Source organism: Arachis hypogaea, chromosome 7, assembly GCF_003086295.3.
Source record: "Arachis hypogaea cultivar Tifrunner chromosome 7, arahy.Tifrunner.gnm2.J5K5, whole genome shotgun sequence".
Taxonomy (NCBI): Eukaryota; Viridiplantae; Streptophyta; class Magnoliopsida; order Fabales; family Fabaceae; genus Arachis; species Arachis hypogaea.
In genome coordinates, this window is record NC_092042.1 from 35,940,646 (window position 1) to 35,960,690 (window position 20,045).

A 20,045-nucleotide genomic window follows, 5' to 3' on the forward strand; every position below is an offset into this window, starting at 1 on the left:
ATATAATGTTAATATAATAAAATATAATTATAATAAAATATTATTTTTTATATTTCTGCATATCGAAATCAGCTCGTTAAACGAAGTCTAACTATGTACTCGAATGTTTGAAATTTTTAGCCAAAATAGCTAAAAAATGTAGTTTTTCACTGGCTTAGTAACCGATGACGTGAAGAGGTGCTTGATGGTGCAGTAGATTCCTGCTTCGCTGAACTTTCAGAAAAATTCTTGTTTAGCTGAAAACAAAGTCATTTCATAGAGTATCACATGAGCAAAACTTTTTACAGTATGGAGAGGCATGGTCTTTGTTAATGTGGCATAGCCACTGCCACGCTGTCAATTATAATAGCTAGTTGACATCGCTAGTAGTGCATAATTCTCAAATTTAGTTCATGTCACCATTTATAAATCCTAAAGCTTCTTCTTTTTTGTCTTCTACTTCTTAGTATCCATAACTAATTATTACCCATTTTTGTTGCTCATTGGTGGTGGTGACCATTCAAGTTGCGTAAGGGGAAAAAGAAGAGCTAAAAATGCAAAGCAACTCACTTGGATTCTTCTACTCCTTAAACCAAACAAAGCAGGCAGTTGTTTAGCCTATGTAGCCTTCACATTGTACGGTCTGGCCTTTGTTGTAAAGCGGCATGTGGCCTCTAGAAGAATAGACGAGGACGCAGACACCGGTGACAGGGATAACGAGAACCCAATGGTGAAGAGCAGATTCTACTCTTGCATCAAGGTTTTTCTATGGCTTTCGGTGGCACTGTTGCGTTTTGAAATTGCTGCATATTTGAAAGGGTAGTATTTGGGCTCTCCAAGTCTTCAGTTGAAATGTTATTTGCTTTGGGCAACTTCTTTTGGGTTGAAGGATTTCTTCGGTTGAGTTTATTCCCAGTGGGTTTTAGTTCATGTGGAGACCTTGCTCCATTTCTTCAGTTTTTCGCCAATGCATATATTATTCTTTGAGGAATGCTGGGGACAGCAATTTTGGTATTTTGTAACCATCAATTGGCCATCAATAGTGTTTTTAATGGTGTGAGACGATAGGAGATCACTCACTTTTGTTTTTATCGTTCAGAGTTTGGATCAACTTCTCTTCTGCTTGAATTGTTTCTGAGTCTGATTTAAGAGAATCAAATCCATCCCTATAAATGTACCCCTGGATCTTGAATCTGGAGAGAGATTACTTCTTCATGGTGTTCGTTTAGATCCCCATGTGCAATGAAAAAGAGGTAATACTCTTAACACACGCACCATATGTTTGACCATTTGTCTCGTAAAGAAGTACTTAGTGTTAAACGTGTGCTTTCTCTTTTACTAGTGCATGACCCGTGCTAAGCATGGGAAATGATGAACTAAATCACTGCTTTAATTTATTACATTATAGAACAAATTTTAATCACAAAAACGCATAGGATTTTGCTGAATTTTTTTTCAATATGTGCTATATATAATTGCACACTCAACACATAGACGACAAATTAAACAAACCATAATCTCCACTTGAAATTGGCAATAAACATTAAATTAACTCTAATAAAAATTATTAAAAAAATAACATAATGCAAGCGAACACTCAAAAATAAAATATCTATGTAGTTACTGACTATAAAAAAAATTCCTACAACCTAAAAAAAGAAAGAAAAGTCGCAAAAAAATATGCAATAACATCCGAATTGTACAAAAGCATAAAAACTTTAAAGCACATCGTTAGAGATTCTGAAAATTTTTCTTATACACAACATTTAAGGTAGAATCATCACTTAGTGATCCATTATTCTTTATCAAAACTCTCAAACCCTCTCTAGACTTCACCCTAGACAACGCAACATATAATTGTCCGTGTGTAAAAACAGGTCTAGGTAAGTATAAACCAACTTTGCTCAAAGTTTGACCTTGAGATTTATTTATGGTCATTGCAAAAGAGACTACCAAAGGAAATTGTCTACGTTGAAACCTGAAAGGTAGAGTTTCATTATTCGGAGCCATATTCATGCATGGAATGAGAACTACTTCACCACACTTGTCTCCCGTCAAGATGTTGCATTCAATTACATGATTTCCAAGTCTACGAACCTGTAATCAAGTACCATTGCAAAGTCCATTGCTTTGGTCTATATTCCTTAGAAGCATCACAGGTACACCAATTTTGAGTTTCAACTGATGGTTGGGCAAACCTGAGCAATTTATCGAATTTAGAACATCAGTTGTAATAGCATCCAACTCGTATTCCATGTTGCCCTTTTCAGCACATAATGAGTCTGAACTAAGATAAACTTTTTCATCACTATTAATAAATTCCATAATTGTGTTATTGACCTCATGGACAACTTCAAGAGTGGGTGCCAGAATCGTGCGCTCCTTGAAATAATTAATGTTATCCAAGTTCATCAATAACCCTGTGTAGACAAATGTAACCAAATTCTGAAACCCATCATCAGTATCATCAATAAGTATGTCTTTAGGGATGACTACTTCTAACTCACCATCTGTTGAATCACCTGCCAATCCATTCCCAATTTGAATTAACCAATCTGCAAAAGCTTTGATATCATTATCAACTTCAACCATACCACCAACAGTAAGCCTCATATTCTTTGAAAGCTTTAAGACTGTGCAAAAATCCCATAGATAAGATGAACTAATGCATGCTTGCACAATATCTTGCCGTGAACCCATAGGTATTACTGGAAGAATTTGCCTGAAGTCTCCGCCAAGTACAACAACTTTGCCACCAAATGGAAGGTTTGGATTAAACGATGGCTGAAAGCAAAGAATGTCTTTTAGAGACTTGTCAAGAGCTTCGTAACAATACTTACTTAACATTGGTGCCTCATCCCATATAATAAGCTTTGCTTTACAAATAAGTTTACAAAGAGGTGTTCCCGGCTTTATGTTGCATATAGAGTCCTCATTGATGCTTAACGGTATTTTAAATCTTGAGTGAGCAGTACGACCATTAGGAAGTAGTAAAGAAGCAATGCCACTTGAAGCAACATTAAGAACAATGTTCCCACCACATCTAAGATAAGCAGAAAGAGTATTCCAGATGAACGTCTTGCCAGTACCACCATAACCATATAAAAAGAAAAATCCGCCGCGATCATTGTTTACGGAATCAACAATGGTGTCAAATGCAGATCGTTGCTCATCTGTCATGGTCTTTAGAGATTGCATATATTGCTGCTTAAGCAAAAAACGATCAAAATTAACCTCGTCCAACAATAAGCGATCTTCTAAACCATGAAAAAGATCTAATGATGGGTAGGGCATCGCTGGAAACTCTTTAAGAGACCTTCCATTAGCTTGCATTTTGTCTTCAATTTTTGCAAGGGTCAAGTTCATGATATGCTCGTCAGACAAATGAAGATCTATACAAAAATATAATTTTTATATTAATACATGTAGCAACTTCAAGATAATAACATATCAATAAATAATTTAAAACCATAAATTGTACAATTTTTAACTAAATACCTTTAACATGATGAATTCTTCTTTGCTCAAATAAAATATCCTCAGATAATTCTTTGTAGCATCTTTCTAAGACAAAATCTGGACATGCTATGTTGTTTGATATCAGAAGCATGACAAAAAGGTCACGAACATAGTTGGCTGAAGCCCAAGTACTTGCTTCAAGAATAGCATCAATAAATTCTTTGTTGTCTTGCAAGAGACCTAGTGCATAGCATGCTTCTTTGAAAGTGTTGTGTGTAACACCATCAACAGTGCGTATTTCCTCAAAACTGGTGCAACCTTTCTGAATGTTGAGAAGAAGTCTAAGATAATAATCCTCGCCATTACCTCTAGGAACATGTGTCAACCTACCAATAGAATAACCTTGTTTCCTTGGAATCCACATTGAAATATCGTCCTTCCATACAAATTTCTGTGAAAACTCACAATAGGTCAATGACCTAGCCAATGGAAAATATTTATTCACAACAAACCATGCTTGTAATTTAGTGAACTTTGCATCAACACGACTAAGGACATCCTGAATACCCTCGTATTCCTTGAAACTAACAGGATTCTCATCTGGTAGGTGAAATGGAAGTCTGATAATAGCAGGCTCCTTAACTTGAATATCATAACCATATAATCTCCAAGCAGCTTCACATGCAGAAATGTATCTACAATCATAATAGTTGTTAATCTCATCCACAATAGGAGGAGCATTACCATTAACTGATGTCTGGTAGAATGAAGCAGTAACACGATCATTTCCTTTGTGAACATACTTGAATAAATATTTGATGGCAGAAGTTTGGCAAGTATGCTCAACATTAATGTGACAACCATACCTTAATAACAAAGTTGGGTTGTACGGGACAATAAAAGAGTTATCAAGAGTTGCACCCTTTTTTATTATGGTGCGACCATTTTTTGGCCTACAATACTTTGGGAACCCAGCTTCATCAACAACAGTACGTTGTCTAAATTGTTTGGGAAAATATTTGGAGCACAAACCATTTACCATGCAAGGACTATTCTTGTTATACTTGCCACATGGACCATGAACCATGAATTTCTCAACAGCAGCATATAACTTAGGCCTTCGACGTTTATCGGGTATTTGTGCCGATATTAAGTTATATATATCATCAGGAGACCTAGGTTTTGAAAGAGGATGCATGAACAACAAAATATGAGCATGAGGAAGTCCCCTCTTCTGAAATTCAATAGTGCATACATCTGAAAATAAAACCAAAACAGCAAAAGTTACTATAATGAAATGTAAATTAAAAAATTTGCAGTAAAACTTCACATTTTTTTAAAAAAAGAAGACTTACATCCAGAAATCTTTCCAAAAATATCACCATACTTAAAATCTCTGATTAAGTTGTTTAGCTTAATCTTAAAGACTCTTGATGTAATATCAGGACGATCTTCTGCTTTAAGTCCAGTACCAATTAATAAGCGCTTTATCTCATCCCATTCAGGATTGCATGTGATGGTGACAAAAAATCTTGGATAACCAAAATGCTTGCAAAGAGAAAATGCATCCTTGCAATTATTAAACATGTATCTAGGTCCACCCGTAAAAGTGCTTGGGAGAATTATCCTTTGACCACTTGAAACAACATCTGCTTCACCTCTAACTAAAGACTCATGCAATAACTTGTACTTTTCAACCCTCAACTTTGGTTGGTTGAAACGAAGAAAACTAAAATGCTCAGACTCTACCATAGTATATGCATCAACCAAGAACTGTTGGAACAACCTACGGGAGTTAAGCAGAATTGGTGACTCAGATGACCTCATTTACAGTTGAAATGCAAAGAATTCTCTCATGCTTATTGTATTCCTCTTCTTTGAACTGTCAACATTGTATCGAGAAGCTGCTAAGATGCCTGTTCTATATCCATCCTCACCATATGGAAAAATAAGAGGATACTGCAAAGCCAAATACAATGGATGGATAACATCAATCTTCTTTAGTTGTTTTGATTTGGTTTCCAATATGATATCTCTGTCCAATAAAGAATCATCAATGTCACCAACTACCAATGCTGCAACTTCTGATGCAGTAGGCAAGTTGTATCGCCGACCATCTTTTTCCCTACGCCTAATCAGTTTTAACTTCATATCAAGAGAATGTGACTCGGTGAATCTATCCCGAGCATAACGGAACGACTGTGGCAAAGGATTATGGTCATCTAGCATATTTTTCAGCATACAAACTATATCATGTTCAAGATTACCCACCGAACTTACTGGGCTGAAAAAAAAAAGAGAAAAGAAAATATGACAAACACAACATATTGATGGACCTTAAATGAGTAAGTGAATAAAGTTGATATTATAAAGAGTATGCTTTGTGTATACAAAAAAAAACTTACAGAACTGCACTAATTCTATTATGAATCTCGTTGTCCGTATCATAAATGTAGAGCTGTGCAAATCTTGGTTTTTCATTTGCTTGTGGAATAAGACTTCCGATTGAGTGATAGTTCTGGCCACTCAAAATAAATGACGGCGGACCGGAACCATTGTTAATTTTATGGTTAATCTTGCCAGCCATTGATGTGAATGAAAACATTGCATTAAATGCCCTTATATTTTTTCGAAAGTATCGGCCCATTTCATCGTCCAAAAAATACAATGCTTTTAGATTATCTGGGGCCTGTTTCATTAGGGGCAACTCAACTTTGCCATCCATACAGCACAAACCAAAATGAGGAGTGACACTATTGATACTCTTTGAAAGTCTCTCATGATCCCACATCAAAGCTTTGCAATATATACATATATGAGAAGGATCACCCGCATCCCAAAAAGCTTTAAAATAAAATTTTAATTTCATTAGCTAATACAATGTAAATTATATTTTGAATCATTTAATATATCTATATTGTGTAACGAATTTTCAATCTAATGAAAACATACCTTCTTCATCAATAACTAAGCTGTCAATCTCATATGCAGTCGCACTTTCATCTAAATAAAATATTAAAAAAATAATATATCTTGTTATGCTCTAGTCATAAATATTACTCCATTAAAATATAACTTAATAATGTTATAAATATTGATGAATTTAAATTTTACCAATGACATTGTCGTCTTGAAAATCAATAGAGTAATCACTTTCTAAATTAATGTCATCGAATACATCAACAACTGTAAAAAAATTGAAATAGAATAGTCATTTGTAATGCTGTTGCTAAATAAATTGTTGGGTTTGGATGGGCTTTTGGAATTATAAAAAATATTTTTTTTGTTAAAAATGAATTACTTTCATATAATTTTAAATCTATTTAGATAAATCTTTTTAAAAAATTACTATTATCTAAAAAAACAAATTATTTACTTTTCCTAAAATTAACAATATATTGCTTTAAAAAAAACTTAAGCAAAAGACATTTCTAATACTTATAATTCTTTTTAAAAATTATTCAAATGTGCAATAACTTCTATCTATTTAACAATTTTTTTTAAAAAGGTAAAAAAAAAGTACTTTTTTCAAAAATCAATCCAAACCTTCCTAAAGTGAAATTTGAACAATTACTAAATTAGTCAAGTAAAAGTTGGAATACCTTCATGATGATATAAATCTGATACATTGGAATCATAAATTACATTATTTGCATTTTTAGAAGACTGTCCATGGTCATGAACAGAAGATGTAAATAGCTCGTTGTTACTTCTGCATACTTCTCTGATAATTGCATCTGTTTGCTTGGTGAATCTCTTGTGATTATGTATAATACAACTGAAAAAAGACATAAAAAACTCAAACAAATAACTACAATGAATTTTCATTAAGCTAATTATTGGTTAGAGTGATAACAACATAAAAAAAATTAACATATAAAAAAATTATAAATTCACACCTCTCCAAATTATTATTCATGCTTGAAGAGGTTATTATTTTATTGTTGCAAAACAGATAATCAGCACCATCAACGTAGGTGGGTTTATGACTTTTATCCTTTTGTAAATTTGCATTAGTGTTACTAAGGGTACATGATTTATATCTGCTGCTATTATTCCAACCTACTGTAACAAAATTAAAAAAAAAATCCTTATTAACCAAAAGAATGATAAAAAAAACCTCAAAGAAAAACAGAATGGTTAATCAAAAAATTATTAATTACTCTTTTATATTATGAGAAGTACAAACCATTTGTAACATCTAACAAAGGAGTTCTGATGCTGGTAGGATCAACGAATGTTGCTTTAGCAGACAGCATATTATCAGAGGGATTAACGATAGCTTTTGTTGAGGAACATGTTCCCTTTAATGTAACTTTTTTCTTATCTCGGCTGTTGGAGATATTAGAACTCAAATTCACAGGATCATGAAAATTCACTTTAAACATTTGGTGACCTATATACACATAGTAAAAGGAATTAACAATACATTTGTAAAAGTAAATTAATATAATTAAAAGATATTTTACAACTGATTAACATGATCATTTTAAGCAACATGCTTTTCTTCTAAAGAGACACATGTATTATAAAATGTAACCAAATTTTATTATTATCTGTACAACTTGAATGACCTTTCTCAGTTGATATGAAGCGACTAATACTGTCATTTGAAACAGCTGAAGAAGTTCTCTTGAGAGGAAGCACGACTTGAGGTGAATGATCTTTTGGAGATGTATCAAGAAAATCAGAAACTACTTAAATAATGTGAATATGGGCATGAACATGTATAGTTGATGAAAAAATAACTTCAAACTTACAACTATATCTAAGAACATCATTGACATTCAAAGTATGGTTCAACCTCTTGCTTCTTAAAATGCTCATTCGCCTGGCTCTTGCAAGTTTGGGAGTCAATCGATAGTCTTCTAGTACCATGACTAATGAAACTAATGATAACAAATAAAATATGCAGATTATGATGATATTTTCCCAAGCAGTGCATAATACAATATACTAAGTAACTCTACAGGGGATGACTATTTATAATAATGTGAAAGAAAACATGAAAGATAAATTCACAGAAAGAAACTGAGGAAGAAATTTGCAGCTTTTACAAAAAATGTGTATCAATTGGTTGTAGTTGGAAATGAACTCAAATAAAAGAAACATGAAGGCATGGTATAGTCTTTCCAAACCAAAACATTAAATGATTTAGAGTAAATAAGTATTATTGCCTGAATGTAATAAATGTAACTGATTCACATCTGACAATAATTAATACAGAATATAATACAACAATTTATATAACATGTGATCTGATGATATATATGTGTAAATTACCAGTAAGTACGCCAAAGAGAGTTGATGGTACTCTCAGCAGTCTTTGTAGACTATAGAGATATCTCTTCATCCTTTTCGTTAAAAGAGTCTTGAATAAAGGGAACCTTAGAGAAAACCTGCATCATAGTGACAGTGGCTATATATATATATGTGTGTGTGTGTGTGTGTGTGTGTGTGTGTGTGTGTGTGTGTGTGTGTGTGTGTGTGAATTAGAATAAAGCTGTGACAAATTAAAATAAATTGAGCTAAAAAAAAATATTATTATTATATATATGTGTGTGTGTGTGTGTGTGTGTGTGTGTGTGTGTGTGTGTGTGTGTGTGTGTGTGAATTAGAATAAAGTTGTGACAAATTAAAATAAATTGAGTTAAATAAAAAAGAATCATTATTCTTAAAATTTACTGCAAAAAATTGGATAAACTAAATTAATGATTGTATTAGGAAGTTTTTATGAGAAAAGATGAAAAAAAGGAAACAACAGCAATATAACAATATTAACAGGTCATGGATAAGATGAAATATAGTATTAAATAAGTCATAGATCAAAAGTAAAACTTTGCATATTGATACATAAATGTTTAATATGATTACTAATAACATAGAAATAAAAGCTACACGAAAACAGAAAGCAAAACTAAATATTATATAGATTTATATCTCATTTAGTGATTACATCAGCATACATGGTTCTCTCATCTAATGAAGAGACATTAAAAATAACTAAACTTCCTTGCCTAAGAGTATTGTCACTAATAAAAGCCTTCCAGCATCTAGTAAGATGAGCTTTGAATGATTGTTTATCCCTGTACCAACAGAGTCCTATTGTGTATCTACAACCACGCCTTTGTACAACGCAAACCTGGTGATGATGTGAAGGAAAAGCCTTTGTAACAAACTCTGTAGGAAGGCCCTGAATAATACAACAAAAATAGATCTATTTAGTTTTAAAAAAAAGGTTTAACTTTTCAATGGATATAACTATATATAGTTGTAGAAAAAAAAATCATACCAAATATGATGAATGCAAATCTTCATTTGTAATCACGCACGAATATGTAACCATATAAGGTAGATTGGATTGCTTAGAATGAATTAAATCTGAAAATTCGAAAGAGCTTTGTCGAAAAACATTAACAGGAGTACTTGGGATGTAAACCACTTGATAAGATTTATTTGGTGAAAAGAAGTCATAGAACTTTGTTGGGATACCACTTTCATTTGACACTACTGCATGAAAGTGTATATTATTATCTTCGATTGGGGAAAATTTTGATTGATCCGAACGAAAAACAATAGCAGATCCTTCTTCTACTTCAGGAGCTAAATTCAGGTCAACCGGGATATATTTTGACGAAGAGCCAAAATGCTTATAGTTATATCGTTTATCATGACTAGTTTCATCAGAAAAAACTATTTTTGATGAAGTACGGGTATTAGAATTTAGCAGAACCTTCCTAGTATAATAAGCTGATGACTTGACTTTCTTTTGAATTTCAGAGTTTCTTTCGAACAAATACACAAATGCTCCTCCTCAGTCAATGGTAGCTTACATTTATGATAAAAGTTATCAGAAAGAAGGAGCTTTATACCAGTGTAAATAGAACTCTTCTTAACCATATTATGATCCCTGATCTTGATTATACGAAAGTATTCTTTATAGGCATAACTGAGTTTTATATAACCACCTCGATAGAGACCATAAAAATTCATCAGCTTATGCAAACCCCTAATAATGTAGGCTGTGTGATTAAGTTTTTCAATCCTCAACTCAATGAGATTGTGATTTGCATCAAATGTAACAATTGTATTGCCCAATAAATCCTTGAACTTTCTATAAAATAGTGAAGGTAACGGGTGCAGACTCTACAAAGAAAATCATGGAAATATAATAAGGATGACAAATTCAGAAACACATTATAAAGTAATAACTACTAACTACTAAGAAAAAGTAAAGATTAATACCGATATAGGATCCACATCCAAGTAAAAAATTCGAAAATCTTTGTGCCTCATAGTGTGCTAATGGTAACTTGCAAACACAGAAAATATGAGGAGCAACACATGCAAGAGATGAAGAAGAAAAGGATTCAATGAAGCATATATAATAGTAGATGTTAAATAACTAAGAATATATAAACTATGCTAATGAAAAATTTGACAAATATAAAATAAGAAAACAGATGTAACGGAGGATGAAAACTTATATCATAGTTTAAGAAAAAGTGATGAGTGAACAATATATCAACTGCAAAGGTGTATATATAAAGGGGGAGAGAGAGATTAATAGAATAGTATAATTAGTGTTCTGCAGTTTATGTTAACATTACTTGTAACTTTAGATGTTTTAAATGAATGAATTAATTGTCTATGAAGTAGGATGCCTAATGCATTTAATTGAATGTGATATTCTATATGAAGTAATGATTACAATCCATAAATATGACTATCAATAGAAGTAAAGTAGTAAAACAATAAATGATACACGAAGCATGCAACTTAAAAAAGTTGGATTGAGGAAGCAAAAAAAATCCCCTTATAAAATTGAAGCAGTAACATGATGAGCTACTGTATAAATACGTCCAAAGTCTGACAAACACAATGTACATTTGTTGATAGGAAAAATAATGTAAGGAAACCATGAGATTTCTAGTATTTATGATGGATTATTAAAAGTAGTTCACTATAGGTGTAAAAGAAGCATGGTTTTCAACATTTGTTAGTTTCTGCATAAAAACCACGAAAACCAGTCTCATTAGAAATATTATATTAATTTTTTTCCTTCTAAGATAAGCATGATTATTGTCATACTTAATATTCTATAAGACTTGAAAATTGAAGGTTTAATTTGGTTGAACCTAAATGAAATAAGTATCGTGAATTAGCCATCATAACTTATTTAAAAGTCAATAATTTTATTTAAAAGTAAATAATTTGAATGTAACTAAAAGATCTATTATTAAGAATATGGCAGGGTTGATTAAAATAAAGATTTAGTTGAGATCTATGTATAAACTCCTGAACCACAAAGACACGTAACATACAAAGTTTGAATATATGGAGTACAAAAAACAGGTCACTTTTTTAAAACATATAGAAAAGATAGATACTTATACTTACATTTAATGCATATTTGCTATATTATATTATAGTTAGGTATGAATAATAATAATAATAATAATAATAATAATAATAATAATAATAATAATAATAATAATAATAATAATAATAAAATTGAAATCAATCCAATAAATTAACATGTAAAAGTTAAATATAGTATGGCATCATTGAAACTAAAGTGTTGAACTAAGATAATAAGTTGCAGATTTATAACTAAAATGAATCTGAAAAATATAAAAACAATGCTAATTGAATTTTTGAAATAATTAATAAAGATAAATTTAATGCTTAATTTGGTTTTACATTGATTGATGCATAATAACATACCAGGCATAGTGCATCAAAGCACAATTACATAACATTGACAGTCATAAATTAAAATATAATTAAAACACACTAAAATGAACATTCCATTAAACATGAACTAAAAAGGGTCTTTCAAACACACTAAGGCACTAAACAGGCACTTAACAGTATCTACAACTAAAGCTACTTAAAGCTTAATCACTTTAACATACATCACACTCTCATCTCCAATTGCAACAGAAAACTTTAGCAATGTTACTTCCTTGAACCTATGCATCTTTGCAAATTGCTTCCAACCCTTAGTCAAAAATAGTTGCAGTTTTCTGGAATCATTCCATCGCAGCCCCATCCTCAGTGGACTGAATTTGCCAAATCTAACCTCTATGATTTTAGGCCTGCTTGGAAAGGCATTCATAGCAAATATATTGGGAAGTATCTGAGTTGACAAATGAAAAAATAGAACTAATTAAAAATAGAACATATATAAAGAAAGTATAACAACAAAAAGGAAAATAATTAAAGATAAATTAGTGAGAAAAAGGTTTGATAAATAGAACTTACTATGTAGCAGTTAGTAACCTGGCTATCAGACAAAAGCTTTTGGCATGAAATAAACTCTGGGGTAAACTGAACGCCACTTCTTGAACCAAGTTGCATAGGGGTGGATAAGGGGATAGGATAGTAAGAATTATTAGCAGTAACAGGAATATATTCATTAGTGCTTGAAATATCACCATGTCCACCAATTTTTCTTGCAATCGGATTAGTGCATTCAAATGAGACAGTTAATGGAGAGTTAACATTAATATTGGATACTGAATAAGGAAGACAATTATGGTGGATAGGGGCATTACTACTAAGGATAATCTGATCAGTACCAATGTTTGGGATTGTATGTGGCAAAATAGTGCTAGAGTCAGTGAACAAAACATCATTATTTTGTGAATGGAAACCAAGATGAGCAAAGTTAGAAGTAAGTGAATCAAATGACACAGGATTGACAACCGAATTATAATTTTCTCTCAACACTGAATCAGGAAGTTTTGGTAGCACATCTGATTGAGAATGAATATCAACGTATTTAGCAACAGAATTAATCTGGTTTGTGGAGAGAGAAAAACCATTGACATTAAGAGTTGAAAGCTTAACATCAAGAAGAAACTTAACAAGAGGAGAAGGAAGGGTCTTAGAAATCATTGCTGAATCTTTCACCTTGGTAATTAAGAAAAGATCCTCCCCAATAAACATAACCTTCATCCATCCTCCTTCTTTCAGTTCATAGAACTTAACCAGTGTATCAAAACCAGCCAAAATGTAGGCACATGAGTGACCTTTTCCAATCATTACCTCTACTTGGTTTTGATTAAGGTCAATGAAAAACATCCTTTGGTTCAATTGATCCTTATACTTTCTATAGAAAATTGATGGTATTTCAGGCAATATCTATCATATAAATAAAGTGAAACTACCTTTAGAATAATGAATCATTTTTTTAAATAGATAAAAATGAAAACTATAACCTAATAAAAATATTTGATATTGAGATGAACTAACCGAAACAAGATCAATCTGCAGGTAAAAAGTTCGGTCTTCATCAAAATCTTCGGGAATGTAGGAGATCTTACTTAAATCTGTGCAAGAGAATTTAACTACTTGATATGATAGATTAAAAAGAACACAACAAATTTACATATCATGATAAGGAAGCTATAACAATTAAACTAAAACTAAACTAAAAACTCACTTTGTTCGCACCCTATTTCTGACATCCTGGTTTGCTTATACTACTTCTGGTAAAACTATAAAGGCCACTATAATGATCTATTTATAAATGAAAAGAAGTTTAATATCAAGCACACCTAACATGAGGAATGAGGCAAATAATAAATAAGCTAACACATACAAATAGGTAGTGTGATAATAAGTTCAACTCACATAAAAGGCAATCAGAATACATGCAAAAAGAACCTCAGACAGTTAATGAAAAATGGAAGCATAATAACTCCTATAATTAATGCAGGTATTTGAAGAAAAGGTAACTTGCCGTTACACAGTATTGAATAAAACAATAATAAATGAAGGTTGTTACTGATAAATGCTGAGATAAATGATCAAGGCTATCTAGTCTGATAACTATATAAAGTACACCTTAATGAAAATAAGGGTGAGCTATAATTAGAAACAATAAAAAGGATACAACTTCTGTTCTTGTATAAATAAGAGGGAATGACAGCTAAATTTTTGGTATAAGTAATATCACATATTATAGATAAACTACTATTGATATAAATAGATATTAAAACTAAAAGCCACCAATCTTCTAATAAAAAAATTCATGATATAGATAAAAAGAGGTATAAAACCATACTATCAGGTGAATTAGATAAGTGCAATATAAGAACCAATTACTTGTGTGACTACAGTATAAAATCAAAGCAAGATTAACCAAATAGTAATGCTTGATTGATAATATTGTAAATGAATAAACTATTGCCCACATCATCAACTTTTTTCATTGGAGGCGGAAGAGTGTTCACATTTGATATACTAATATAACAAAATCCACCTATAGAACAAAATCTAAATATGAATTTAAACAGCTTCATTGCAAATTCTAACTGGATATTTGTATAGCACAATGCCAAATTAGTCTTTCCAAGTTTCTCAAAACATTACATTTCTCTAGATTGAAGAGCAATGTTCTTGTGAATAATAGTGAAAAAAACTACAAAACTAAGTCTTTAGCCAAATGATAAAACAAAATTGATTCATCTAGGTGATAGGTGAGATGATTAAGCAAATGACGAAAGTACTTAGCTTGCAAAGAGTTAGAACTGTAAAACAAAAAAAAAACTAAACTAACTAATGCACCCCAAAAGATATGCCACAAGAAAGTATATCAATGGAAGTCTAAACTAACTATAAAATCAAAATCAACTAATGTGAGAATGACTATGGTAGTATTAACAGAACATGTGCTACCTACAAAAAAAAACATAGAATAAACTACAATAAAAGCATGTAAAACACTATAAAGAATATAACTATCTAAAAATTTGATTATATGTTATAATTTATAATTTTATTTATTATCTAGAATATTTATTTTATAATTAATTTTACATGAGATTTGTAATTAAAAAATAATGAGAGAACTAAATAAACATGAAGATAAAATAATTTTTATAAAAAAATGAAATACATTATATCATTGTTTGGATATGAAAGTTAGTTAATGGTAAAATATAAAAGATTAAAAAATAAATATTATAAAATGAAAAAATAGATAATTAATGAAAATTCTAATGTGAAAATAAAAACATGATGTGTTGTAGGAATTAAAGTGGAGACTAAGAATATATTATGTTATATGTTAGCAACTTAATGTTTTGGAATTTAGAAATGTATAAATTGATTTATTCTTATAAATGAGTAAACTATAATTATATTAAGATTTGAATCAGTGACTTGATTTAAAACTTATTTTGATGTATTGTAATATTGAATTCGCAGGCAATTGATTTTAAGCTTTAAACATTTATACTTACATATAGTTATGGTTTTAACTCGAAGCCAATCTAAAATTATATCATGGAAAAGTACTCAAAATGCATCACTAATTCTTAGTTTAGACAACAATAATTCAAAATTCAGTAATAATATTTGGCTTCCAATATAACATGAAAAGTATAAAAATTCAATAAAACCTTTTTCCTATGACTCACCTAAATCAAGCCAGAAAACTATAATTTAAGTGCATTAGTTAAAAAGGTGTTCAGCTGCCCATCTATTATCTAATTCATTCATAAGAACATAAATCTGCTTATGTATGCTTAACTTAATCATGTTTGCTGCTAATTGGATTCAAATAATCTTAAAAACAGTCTAGCATCTCCAGGAAATAAGGATGACGAATCAAAAGTCTGCAGTAACTTTATCAAAGGAGAAAAGGAAAAAATTGTTAGAACTATCAATGATAAACAAAGCTAAACAATAAACAAAATAGAAACTTCATCACGATATATATTTTAAAAAAATAATAATTATAAATAATAAAAAATAAATATAGAGATGGTTACAGAACATATTTTAAAACTAAAAAAAAAGTGCAGCATAAAGTTGAAAGAAAGTACCATAAAATAATCAATCAGAAAATTTGATTTGTTCTCACTATAGAAACATTTAAATTGCAATAAAACCGGAAAAGATAAGAAAGAAGAAAACAAAACAGATCAAATCTAGAGAGTAAGTAGATGAAGGTTTGAATTATATATATATATATATATATATATATAAAAATAACAAAGCAAATTTAAGAATAACAAAATGTACATTTCTAACTGGACAATAAACTTAGAAACATTGTTACAAAAAAAACACATTGTAACAAAAATAAATATTTAATTATTTTATTTTGAGTGAGATTTTTTTCACAATATAAACACTAATTAACACCAAAATGCTAATAAAAAAATAAAAAATAACTGCAACTATCACACTTTCAATGCTAAAGGTAAATTGATAGAGAGTTTGAGTACATAGCGGAAAAGATGAACAACTAATATATTATAGAAAAATTTAAAGCTATGAAAATAAGATTATACTCATGTGCCACATAATATTCATTGTTAACATATCTTGAAATGAGTACTTTGATGATCAGGATATCTTTGAGAAGTTGTTTTTCTTTATCCAACAAATAGAAATTATGATACTGAAAATAATAATAAAAATAAAAATTTAGTTCACAGGTTATCCATTTTCTTTTTTAATGCAGTGATTGCTAAATTATTATCTCCAGTTAAAATTGTCAATGTAAATGCATGAATAGTCATAACCTCAGTTTTTAGCAAATGAAGGATCTGAAGAACAGAAATTCTGCTAAACACTAAATGTGGTATCATAACACTAATATTGGATGACTGAATAAGCAAATTCTGCTAAACACTAAAATCTTCATTTGATGGTTCAAATTTATTCTATTTATCTGTATTACATAGTTGTTTAAGCTAAAAACTAAAAGATTATTTAATGAGAACAATGATCAAAATTATCTAATTTAATAAGGGTGAGTTTTAAAGAAAAAATCAAAGTATAAAACTACTATCCATATATAAATGAGAGGGAATTACTGTGAAATTTCTGGTATAAGTAAGATTAAAATTTATAGATAAACTACTACTAATATAAATAACTATTCAAAATAAAAGCCGCCAATCTTTTAACAAAACAAAATTTAATCATAGAGATCATGCAAGGTATAAAAAATCATACCATTGAGTAAATGTGGTATCATTCAACTCACTTTAAAAGTAGGATACATAATGAAGGCATAGCCTAATTACAATCCATTTTATTGGACATAAAGACAAAGCATGACACCTACACATAAACTTTAACAAAAAAACAGAAACAACTACTGACATACATGGCACACAAACTCAGTTTATTATTAGTTCCAATTAGACTAATTCGAAACATGAGCTATCCATGGCCTTTAATTTAAATAAAAACACACAATAAAATCAATAGATTAACCCAAAATACATAGCAACAACAATAATATAGTTGGAACCCTCGTGATTAATCAACATGCTCTTTAACAAAGCTACAATCAGACTCCTTGGAGAGCTTCCGGCATTTGGATGATGAAGTAGTGGCATTATCCGGGAAAATGTCCAGCAAATTTTTTGCCGTTACACCACTATCATACCTCTCTTAGGAGTTACAAAGTCATCATTGCCATCAAGAGAAATAATTTCGCAAGACTGTGAACTAATCTCCTGAAATTATAATTGTACTAAAATATGAAACTGGTTTAGATATTGCTATTATAAAGAGGAGACCATTACTATTAGATAATACCTTAGAATTATCAGTAGAATCAGTTTGCAAACTCTGCAACTCAGTATTTTCGATTGGGGTGTTCTGTATTTTAAGTAGTAATTTAAAATAAAGATTATAAAATGAAAAATAATTACTGATTGCATAAATAAGTTATATTACTTTGCATACATCAAATGTCTTGTACTTGGAAGAAAAAGAAGTGAGCAGATTTGGATCTTCAGTCAACTTCAAAACAGTAATCTTGCATGGCTGGAAAGCATTGATATCATCAAGCTTCACAGAAATCTTGAATAGAAACTTCTTACCCCTAAATGAATTAATCTCAACGGGAAATTCATCCTTGCTGCAACCCTATAATTTAGAATGGAATACATAGTGATAACAAACTAAATATATAAAGAGAATAACAATACTATAAGAATTTATTATACCTTTGATATCTGTCTCAAACGAAGCTCAGAAGTAGATATCTCAAGAAATTTGGAGGCTTCCTTGTCATAAACAATAAATGAAGCAGAGTCTGTCTCATCTGATACTCTCATTTGAATGCAGAAACTAATATTTGTAAAAATGGTAACATGTTAGCATGGTATCTTGTTGATAAAATTAGTCTAAAACAATGGAATTGAATTAAAACAAAAATATTACCGAGGAACATGAGTATTAGGATAAATATCACATTCATGGCAATAATATGAATTCTCATCTTCTTTAAGTGAATGAAAACACATCTTGCACCCTTTGTACCACTAACTTAGTCTAGTGTCAATAGAAATCACAGTTCCAATGGTAACAAATATTCCACCCTGATAATAAAAAATGGACCACAACAAATTATTAAAGAATATTAAAGATTTAGAGTTCATAAAGATGAATGATAGAATACTTATTACAACCTCAGTGCTCTCCTTAAGTTCGCTTATAGACTTGTAAGGAGTATGGTTAATAAGATCTTGCTCAAGGGAAATCAATGAATCAGATGCAATTTGAGAAAGCTGGTTAGATGGCTTGTCATTACCCATGATAAACCTAATGAAAAAAAAAGGTATGTGAAATTGGGAAAATGAGCATATCCATTACCATTTGCAACGAAAGTAACAAAAAGGTAAAAAGTAAAATCGACACCTTTGTCTAAATTCCTTAACTTCTTTAAGATCAGCGTTAATGTATAAAGTAGAGTTGTAGTTTGTATTAGATATGCCCATGGTTCCTGAAGCACAGCATGACACGATTAGAAATTAAATGAAACAGAATAGGAAAGAAGTAATAAAAACACGTTAATAAATAAAGATAACACTTAATAAAAAAGACAATGATGTAACATGTATACCCTTGAACAGGTTAAATTTGGCAAACTGCACAATAATAATGAACTCAGTATTAGGGTACTGCTCCATGTGCTTCACCAGTTGAGTAGCAAACTCCTCCCACAACGTACACCTTATCTTACCCTTAGATCTATAAATCCAATCATGTAATGACAAAAAAAATATATATGAAAATTTTCAAATCAAAAACAAAAGCAGGAAAATTGATGTAGAAAGAAAAAAAAAAGAAAATATAAAATACATACTGCATGTCATCAAGCTCAATAACCATGTATATGGACTTCTTTCCATTCTTACAGAACTCTATTATATCACCCTTTCCAGTCAACAACCCAATAACATCTACATTAAACAAAAATAAATGAAAAACTCATATTCCTACTGATTGATTTTATACGAACATTAGTAAAAAATACAAACAATTATCACATTTTGTATGTACCTATCAAGTGAGACTGAGGATTATCATGATTAAGTATCATTTCATTAGGCACAAAGTGAAAAATATTGTTTGGGAAATTAATATCGACTAACACACGAATTTGAGATTCCCTTTTAAAGAACACACGCAGAGTATGATTGGTTGGCTTGTACTTTTGATCATTAAGTTCAATAGAGAAGTTAGCAACAGAGTACACATTGCCCTCAACTAACTCCTGCTCAAATAATCTCCTCAAAGGATTCCTTACAGAACATTGTATCCGATCACCCTGAGAAATAAACAAA

General features: G+C 30.6%; 1 protein-coding gene across 1 annotated transcript; it reads right to left on the bottom strand.

Annotated features, from left to right (window-relative positions):
- Nucleotides 1-2,082: 2,082 nt before the first annotated feature.
- LOC112701376 (uncharacterized) lies at nt 2,083-5,265 on the bottom strand. Its single transcript, XM_025752142.1, has 3 exons — nt 4,794-5,265; nt 3,478-4,695; nt 2,083-3,371 (listed from the first exon to the last, which is right to left on the bottom strand). Exons 1-3 carry the CDS (start codon nt 5,263-5,265, stop codon nt 2,083-2,085), a joined length of 2,979 nt encoding a protein of 992 aa, XP_025607927.1.
- Between the last annotated feature and the right edge of the window lie 14,780 nt (nt 5,266-20,045).